A 9756-nucleotide genomic window follows, 5' to 3' on the forward strand; every position below is an offset into this window, starting at 1 on the left:
GCATAGAAGACTTAATTGGACCGGATTTCTACACATATGGTGGACCATATCAATTTATTTAATACTTTGAAAACTCGTAATTAATTATATCACTTTATTGAGTCCTTTATTAGATAGCGTGTCCATGTACAATTAAATAAATTATGTGAGCCCACAAAATAATTCCAACATTAATACCTCAATTTTATACCACCTATATATCACAAAACTCCTATGAGACGGTCTCACATGTCAATTTGTGAGATAAATATTTTATTTGAGTCATGCATGCAAAATTATTATTTTTTTGTCATAAATATTACTTTTAATTGTAAATATGAGCATGATTGACTGTCTCATGAATAAATATCCATGAGAATGTCTAACAAAATGTTTGTGCATTTTCAATTTTTTTTTGATGAATTATTTATTTTCTGAAATCTTTGCGTTGTGGATGTGTCTTAACTTTAGAAAATTCTTGGAAATGACGTGTTAATGAAAAATGAAATCGTTATGTACTTAGAACATCAGTAAATCTTGTATCGTAAAGATTCATTCCTTTATGATATAAAATGTTATTGTGATAAAAAATATATATAATCACACTATATTATTAGAAAATTATTAATTACTTTTATGTTTGAAAGATAGTGAAAAATAGTATAATCGACAATTGAAAGGAATAAGTAATACAATTAATGATTAGGTGTTTAGTGAGTGAGCAATATATATAAATATATTTTTCTATCTTATTAATATTATATAATGTGCACAAATGCGTGTGTAAATGAGTCATGACTATGAAATAGGTGCATAGTAGCTTCTAGGAAATCCCAACTATTAATCAATTCATGTATTTAATCAAGAATTTAATACTCTTAAAAATTGACATGAAAATATATTTTTGATGATAGAATAAAAATTCAATCATAATATATATTTGGAATTTGATAATCGAAGATGGAATTATCTTCATAATACATATTTGGAATATAGTTTTCGGGATTGAATTGTCTTATGTTTAAAACCAAATATGAAAACAAGTTTTTGAGTAGGTCTTTTATGAGACGGTCTCACGAATTTTAATCTATGAGACGGGTCAACTCGACTGATATTCACAATAAAAAATAATACTCTTAGCATAAAAAGTAATATTTTTCCATGGATGACCCAAATAAGAGATTCGTCTCACAAATATGACTCGTGAGACTGACTCACACAATTTTTTGCCCAAATTTTTTTTTATATCTCTAGAATTTTCAATGTGATGATTATTTAATTTAAAATCATTGCTCATATAAAAGTTTTTAATATGTATAAAGATTTTGCACAAATATCAAAGCAAAATATTGTTAAAAGAAACTTATGTAGTTTTTGACGGTAAAAGAAAACTTATGTATAGACATGTCAAAACGGGTTGGCGGGACGAGCCAGCCCACAACCCGCCGCAGCCTGCCATTAGGCGGGGTGGATCGGGCCAACCCGTCATTTTGGCGGACCTCTAAATGGTCAACCCAGCCCAACCCACATTGGGCCGCGAGTTAGGCAGGTCGACCTGCTTATTTTTTTTAATAAACAAATTCTAAAGATTATCGTAGTAAACATAGAAGAAAAATATATTCCAGTCAAATAGTTTCATAAAATACTTAAAAACGTTTAAATAAGAAATTAAGAAAGTATACAACATAATATATAAAAAGTAAAGTGTTTAAACCAAACATGAAGATTGAGACATGGAAGAGAACATAAAGCCGAGGAAAGAGACAGTTGTAAATTTAAAAATATTATGTCTTCAAATATACACATAATTAACAAACCTCCGACGGGTCCACAAAATTTCACGGCAACTCGTCGGACTTCAAACGAAACCGCTCTTGAGTTCACAAACAACTGCTAAGCTTAATAATATTTTAAGATTCATGAATAAAATTTACAGAAATTTCTTCTCTTTTGTTTTTTTTATATATATCTATAAATTTTTCAATATATTTGTTCTAAGACATTTGGGCGCATGAAACTTATTCCAATTTTTATATAAAACTTAAAACTTAAAAATATAAAATTTTATCCTAATTTGGCGGGCCAGCCCACCCCGTTTGGGCTCGACCCCCCACAACCCAAACGAGCTCAACTCATTTGACCCGTCTCTAAACGGGCTGCTATTTTATCAATCCAACCCGTTCAATTTTTATGGCGAGACGGGCCGACCCGACGAACCTAACTCATTTTGACAAGTCTACTTATCTAATTAAGTATCGTACTAATATTTAATTTCTCACGAGTATCACTAATTCATTTTGATTATAACTAAAAGAATTATTATTTTATTGTCAATAAATTCTTGACGTGGCATCATTTTGAATTAAAAATAATAATAGCTGTTGTATCATTTACACCTGTAAATTAATGTTTTTATTCCATTATCATATCATAAAAGTGATCTCATATTCAATCTATATATACATACATCTATTCAAGGCATTAAAACGGTAAAATCGTATATATATATATATATATATATATATATATATATATATATATATATATATATATATATAAATATATATATATATATATCTATTGATACTCACGGGAAATCTAGGGTCCGATCCCAACGAGCGTCACTAGTTCAGACGTGGGCTTTAAGATGACCCTGAGCCTGAAATCAAGAAAAAGACCGTTAAGAGGGGGCCAGGAGGGTGTCCTGGCGTAGCCCCTCCGACGCTCAAGTCAGTGACTGAGGATATATGAGGGGAGCAGCTAAGGGTGCTGCTGAAAACAATATAATGAATTGAATGCCTGAGTTATACACCCGAACCTAATATTTATAGGAGAATACCTGGGCCCTTGATGGGCTTGTCTTTCATTTGGGCTTGGGGCCCATCCACGGGGTATCACCAGTCTCCCCCTCCCGAGTCGAACTGAATCGCAGGTTCGAAGTTCGATTAGTTGTGCTGTCCTCGGATTACCGGGTGCGAGTTTTGCATTATCTTCCAGCCGTTCGTCAGTCCCCAAAAATTTGGAAACAAATCAAATCGTAATCCTAGCACCGCTTCATCATCACCTCACCATCACCTCGCTCAAGCACAGGCCTCGCCGCCTGCACGCCAGCCCCAACAGCGTGCGTCCGCCCTTGCGCGCCTCGCCCTCGCCCGCCGAGCGTCTGCTCGCCGCACGCCCGAGCGCCACACGCTCGCCCAGCTTGCCCCATCGCCTTCGCCACGCCAGCTCGCCCGCGCCCCACAGCTCGCCCGCCACCCCCGCTCGCCCCTCGCCTGCCGCTCTCGCCCTCGCCCGACGCTCTCGCTCGCCCGAGCGCCGGCTAGCCCGAGCACCCGCTCGCCCCTCGTCTGCCGTTCTCGCCCTCGCCCCTCGCCTGCCGCTCTTGCCCTCGCCCGACGCTCTCGCTCGCTCGAGCGCCGGCTCGCCCGAGCACCAGCTCGCCCCTCGCCTGCCGCTCTCGCCCTCGCCCGACGCTCCAGCTCGCCCGAGCGCCGGCTCGCCCGAGCACCAGCTCGCCCTCGCCCGCCGCTCTCGCCCTCGCCCGAGCACCAGCTCGCCCCTCGCCTGCCGCTCTCGCCCTCGCCCGCCGCTCCAGCTCGCCCCTCGCCTGCCGCTCTCGCCCGCCGCTCCAGCTCGCCCTCGCCCGCCTAGCGTCTGCTCGCCGCGCGCCCGAGCACCACACGCTCGCTCAACAACTTTTGTTATCAACTAACCAAAAAAATATTTTTCCTCCCAAACTCTGCTACTCTGCTAGGCGATGCCTTAGCAGGAAAATTTAATTCTTCACCTCCACCCTCTAACTCCTCTGCTAAGCCGGGTCTTAGCAGGAAAATAAAAACTCAACATCTCCACCCTCTAACACCTCTACTAGGTGACGCCATAGCATGAAGATAAAACTCAACATCTCCACCCTCTAACACCTCTGCTAGGTGACGCCATAGCAGGAAGATAAAATTCAACGCGCCCACCCTCTAACTCCTCTGCCAAGCCGGGCCTTAGCAGGAAAATAAAATTCAACGCGCCCACCCTCTAACTCCTCTGCTAGGCGATGCCTTAGCAGGAAAATAAAATTCAACGCGCCCACCCTCTAACTCCTCTGCTAGGCGATGCCTTAGCAGGTAAATAAAATTCAACGCGCCCACCCTCTAACCCTTCTGTTAGGCGATGCTTTAGCAAGAAGATAAAATCAACACCTTCATCCTCTAACTCCTCTGCTAAGCCGGGCCTTAGCAGGAAAATAAGAAATCAACATCTCCACCCTCTAACTCCTCTGCTAGGTGACGCCATAGCATGAAAAGAGGAATTCAATACCTCCACCCTCTAACTCCTCTGCTAAGCCGGGCCTTAGCAGGAAAATAGAAATTCAACACCTCCACTCGCTAACTCCTCTGCTAGGTGATACCTTAGCAGGAAAATAGAAATTCAACACCTCCACCCTCTAACTCCTCTGCTAAGCCGGGCCTTAGCAGGAAAATAGCAATTCAACACCTCGACCCTCTAACTCCTCTGCTAGGTGATACCTTAGCAGGACAATAAAATTTCAACACCTCCACCCTCTAACTCCTCTGCTAGGTGATACCTTAGCAGGAAAATAGAAATTCAACACCTCCACCCTCTAACTCCTCTGCTAAGCCGGGCCTTAGCAGGAAAATAAATTTTTATCCTTCACTCTTCTCCTCTACCAGGCGATGCCTTAGTAGGAAAATAGAAATTCAACACCTCCACCCTCTAACTCCTCTGCTAAGCCGGGCCTTAGCAGGAAAATAGCAATTCAACACCTCGACCCTCTAACTCCTCTGCTAGGTGATACCTTAGCAGGACAATAAAATTTCAACACCTCCACCCTCTAACTCCTCTGCTAGGTGATACCTTAGCAAGAAAATAGAAATTCAACACCTCCACCCTCTAACTCCTCTGCTAAGCCGGGCCTTAGCAGGAAAATAAATTTTTATCCTTCACTCTTCTCCTCTACCAGGCGATGCCTTAGTAGGAAAATAAAATTTCTCTCCTGCCCTCTGCTCCTCTACCAGGCGATGCCTTAGTAGGAAAATAAATTTTTTCTCCTTCCCTCTCGTAATACAACAACATTCATGAACTGAAAAGAGGAACCTGATTTTATTGAATTCCAACGGATAAATAAGACAAATTCATAAACGAAATACATCAAAATTCAAGTCAAGATTAATATTCTCTAAGGTGGCAAGCGTTCCTGAGCCTCTTTAGACCCTGGCCCAGCGCATTCTCCAACTTTCATATCTGCTCCTCTTGTACCTCACCAGGACAAAGTTACTCATTTCTTCCTTTCCTAATCATGTTAAGCTCCACACTCGCTTTCTTCCCATCTTCTTTCACTATCCCCTCATAACACCGACGCGCGACCATCTGGTCCCCGCATAAGGCTCCAACCTCCTTCCCTACAGGAAACTTCAACTTTTGATGATATGTGGACGCTACAGCTTTGAAATCCTTTAGAGCTGGTCGCCCCAGAATTCCATTATACTCTGAAAGGGTATCCACCACGGTGAACGCTATCATTTTTGTTGCCCGCCGATGATCAGTTCCCAAGGATAGGGGAAGCACAATCTGACCCAAAGGTGGGATGGCGTGTCCTGCAATCCCATACAACGGGGTGGAGACCGGCTCAAACTCAAATCCTTCCACCTTCATTTGATCCAACGTGCTCTTGAACAAGACGTTCACGGATCTTCCATTATCAACAAATATCTTTGCCACATCACAATTGGCAATTGTGGCCGTCACCACCAAGGCATCGTTATGAGGAGCCACGATGCCTCGAAGGTCTTCCGGCCCAAAACTGATGACGGTGTCTTGTGGTAAGTATGCGCCCCTATATATCTCAAAGTTCTCCAACCTTCTGCCACGTGCTTTCCCAGCTCGCCCAGAGTCTCCATCAGTAGCACCCCCCGAGATCATATGAATCATTCCTCTCGTAGGGTGGTTATCCTCGTTCATTCTTCTCCTCGGTTCTGCGTGCTCTCGAGGGACATCCTGGCCTCGACTTTCTCTCCTTGACTCCTCGATCCTCTGATGTACCCATGGAGGACCTTGACCACGTCTAGGGGACAGGCGAGACCTCGGTCGACTCCCGGATGCGGATCCTTCTCGTCTGTCCCGCGAAGGCAATCTAGCCCTGCTCTCAATCCTTTGCGACTTCTCCCCCCTCCCCTCGGACTCTCCCACCTCCATCACCTTGTCATGACTTCTATCCAGATGAACATGAGATGAGAACAGTCCTCTACCTCTAGTTATATCCTCCTCCCTTTCACCTGCACCCCTCTTCCTTCCTCCTCTCTCTACTCCCTCAACTCTTCCTCCCCCAGGCCGCTGCTCCATCCTCTTGTGCCGCTGGGCATCCTCTAGATTTACATATTTTTCCGCCCGAACTAACAAATCATCATAGCTCGACGGAGGTTTCTTGACAAGCGATTTGAAAAATTCTCCTCCTCTAAGTCCCTGGGTAAAGGCACTTATCATGATGTCAGGAGTGGCCGCTGGTATCTCCATTGCTACGTTGTTGAAACGCTGAACAAACTCTCGCAAAGTTTCAGCTTCTTGTTGTTTCACCACAAACAGGCTCAAATAGTTTTTTTGGTATTTCTTGCTGCTAGCAAATCGGTGCAAGAAGGCAGCTGAGAAGTCCTCAAAAGAATGTATAGAGCTGGGCAGCAAAGTGTTAAACCATTGCTGGGCTGACCTCACCAACGTGCCCAGAAAAACCCTGCACTTGACCTCATCTGAATATTGGTGCAACAGAGCCGCATTCTCAAATCTCCCCAAGTGTTCTTCGGGGTCTGTATGTCCATCATATTCTCCAACGTTTGACTGTCGGAAATTTGGAAGAAGTCCCTCTTTCAAAATGGCGAGGGAAAAAGGACTTCCTTTCTTGGGGGCTGCAGCTCTGTTTCCCAATTGCTGCCTCAGCGTCCGTATCTCCCTCCACATCTCTTCCATCTCCAGATTCTCCTCACTTGGGCGGGATCGCGTCTCCTCCACCCTACTCTGACTTCCCTCCATATTCTCCTCTCGCTCCTGGCGAGCGGCCTGATCTTCTGCAAACATAGACTCTTGATTCCTCTTCATGGCCTCATCCACTGTCCGGGTGATAAATTGACCCAACTGTTCTAGGGTCAAGTTCCCCACATTCTCATTGGGACGGGGTTGCTCGACCCTTGTCTCGTGAAGGGGCTGCTCGGTTCTTGTCTCTTGACGAGGTTGCTCCTGTCTCGTCTCAAGATGCAGTTGTTCCTATATTGTCTCAGCACGAGATGGTTCAGGTCCCCTCCGAGGACGTGATGATGCTGAGGTAGCTCTTCTACTCCCTCTCTTACCTACCATATCTACGTCTCAACTCAAAGTTCCCACAGACGGCGCCAAGTGATACTCACGGGAAATCTAGGGTCCGATCCCAACGAGCGTCACTAGTTCAGACGTGGGCTTTAAGATGACCCTGAGCCTGAAATCAAGAAAAAGACCGTTAAGAGGGGGCCAGGAGGGTGTCCTGGCGTAGCCCCTCCGACGCTCAAGTCAGTGACTGAGGATATATGAGGGGAGCAGCTAAGGGTGCTGCTGAAAACAATATAATGAATTGAATGCCTGAGTTATACACCCGAACCTAATATTTATAGGAGAATACCTGGGCCCTTGATGGGCTTGTCTTTCATTTGGGCTTGGGGCCCATCCACGGGGTATCATCTATGTATGTGTGTGTGTGTGTATGCATTTTTATTCAAGATGATGCTTCATACAAATAATTGGCAGCAATATTATAATTATTTTAGTTAACGTCAACGAACAGTTGCATTGTTTGTTAGATTTAAAATATTATAAGTTTTGGTGACAATAAAGAGGTTTGAATTGTTTCAGGGTCTAACTATTATTTATACTAGTTACTCTGCACACGCGTTGCGTGTGTACAATTTTTTTTATCATTATCGACGGACTAAAGTGAAAATTGACAAATTATGGAGGGACTAAATTGATATTTGAATGATTGAAATAAAAAAAATAAAAATAAAAGTGTGTGTCGAAATTAAAAAAAAAAACAAAAAACAAAAGTGTAATATTAATAGCATATAAGGGTAAAACTGGAAGAAAAAGATGGTGTCCTCCTTGGTAGTTTTCATAAGGTGCTCAGCCTTAATATAATAGTATAGATATATTCACAGGTTTCTAGTTGAACGCCGTGATGTCAAGCCGGACTGCAGTTTTTTTGAAATGATTATATCAAGCCGTTCATATTCAAGCTGCAATCCAACTTAACCACATCACTAAGATCAAGCCACATGCTAATCAGAGTTGGATATATCTATCAGCTAAAATATATTGATAGATCATGCATAATATCCTACTAATTCCCGATTGACATGAATTATCTCTAATATGTCAATAGTAAATCAAATTTTCAGAAGCCAAAGTCGTAAAAAGCAAAGAAATATTAAATTAGTATTAAATATAGTGAGAAGAGAAATTGATAATGTCATCTTGTCGAATGTTAGTAAATGTGATCGTTGAAAAATTTCTGACCGTTGGAGATTTTCGATTATAAATAACAGATGACATATTCAAGAAACAACAAGATTGGAGCTTTTACAATCTGATGTATAAAATAATTTGATAATTTTTTCTTTCAAAGATCGAACTGCTCACCAGAACACACTTACCTTTCACATCAGATCCTCAATAATCAAATTGTGTTACTTCACCAATTCTAGTCATTCAAAAATATTTGTTGAAGAGATGTGTTTATCTGTCTGAATTAAAGGATATAAACGAATCGAATCGAGTCGAATATGATGAAAACTTGAATGCTCAAGTTTGTCTCGAATTAGTTCTATTGTAGTTCGAGATCGATTCGAAGAAAATTTTGGCTCAAATTTGGTTATAATTAAAACTCAGGTTTGGGTGGAAAGATTCAACCATATTCGCGAACAATTCGAACTATTACTTCAAAATAAACACTCGAAAAGCTCGAAATATATTTATTTAATATATTATTATATTGTATTAATAAATATTAAGATTCGCGACCGGCTCACGAACGATCAAAAAAATAATTTTGACTCGAGTTCGGCTGGAAAAAAGTTTGAACATGTTCGAGTTCGACTCAAATTTGATAAGCTTGAACACAAATAAAATATTTCGAGCCAACTCGAAAAGCTCATGAACCGACTCATTTCGTTTGCATCCCTAGTCTGAATAAAGGGTTTAAAAGATAGCCATATTTTAAGTATTGTTTAAATATCACTAAGAGTTTCGATTTACGCAGTTATAACTTATAAGTCTTATTCGAAGTGTATTCGTACAATGGTTATATAAATCAAAGTTTTTTTGTGAATTCTTTCCTAAGTGAGAAAGAGTAACATAAAAGTTATTAATCTCCGAACATCCATAAAAATCATGCCTCATTTAATTTATATTTCTGTATGCTTTATTGCTTTTATCTAGCCGCATTATTAACTGTTTGCTTACACTGATTTTATTGTATCACTAGTAATGTCAGACCGTTTTTTTCACTCAAAATCTTTCAAGTGGTCCAATTAATTGTAATCGTTCAAGAAATGCCTTTATTGCTAACAACTGTTGAGGTCAACTCGAGTTTTCCTGAAATTTTAAAGATTTCATTCATCCTTATAAACTCTTTTTCGATCCCGATATTCGTGGTAATTTAAATATCAAAAAAAAAATTATGAGACTATCTCATGTGTTAAATTTGTGAGACGATTTTCTAACTCGATCCGATTCAAGAAAAAATTA

The 9756-nt window shown here is 41.2% G+C and overlaps 1 protein-coding gene across 1 annotated transcript; it reads right to left on the minus strand.

Moving 5' to 3' along the window:
• Positions 1 to 5268: 5268 nt before the first annotated feature.
• Positions 5269 to 7083, minus strand: LOC140805622 (uncharacterized). The gene has a single exon (XM_073161880.1). It carries the CDS (start codon positions 7081 to 7083, stop codon positions 5269 to 5271), a length of 1815 nt encoding a protein of 604 aa, XP_073017981.1.
• Positions 7084 to 9756: the final 2673 nt, after the last annotated feature.

This window comes from Primulina eburnea, chromosome 11 (genome assembly GCF_022965805.1).
Source record: "Primulina eburnea isolate SZY01 chromosome 11, ASM2296580v1, whole genome shotgun sequence".
Lineage (NCBI taxonomy): Eukaryota > Viridiplantae > Streptophyta > Magnoliopsida > Lamiales > Gesneriaceae > Primulina > Primulina eburnea.

Coding starts and splice junctions, on each gene's coding strand:
- LOC140805622 (XM_073161880.1), bottom strand. CDS start 7,083: ATGAAGAGGAATCAAGAGTCTATGTTTGCAGAAGATCAGGCCGCTCGC.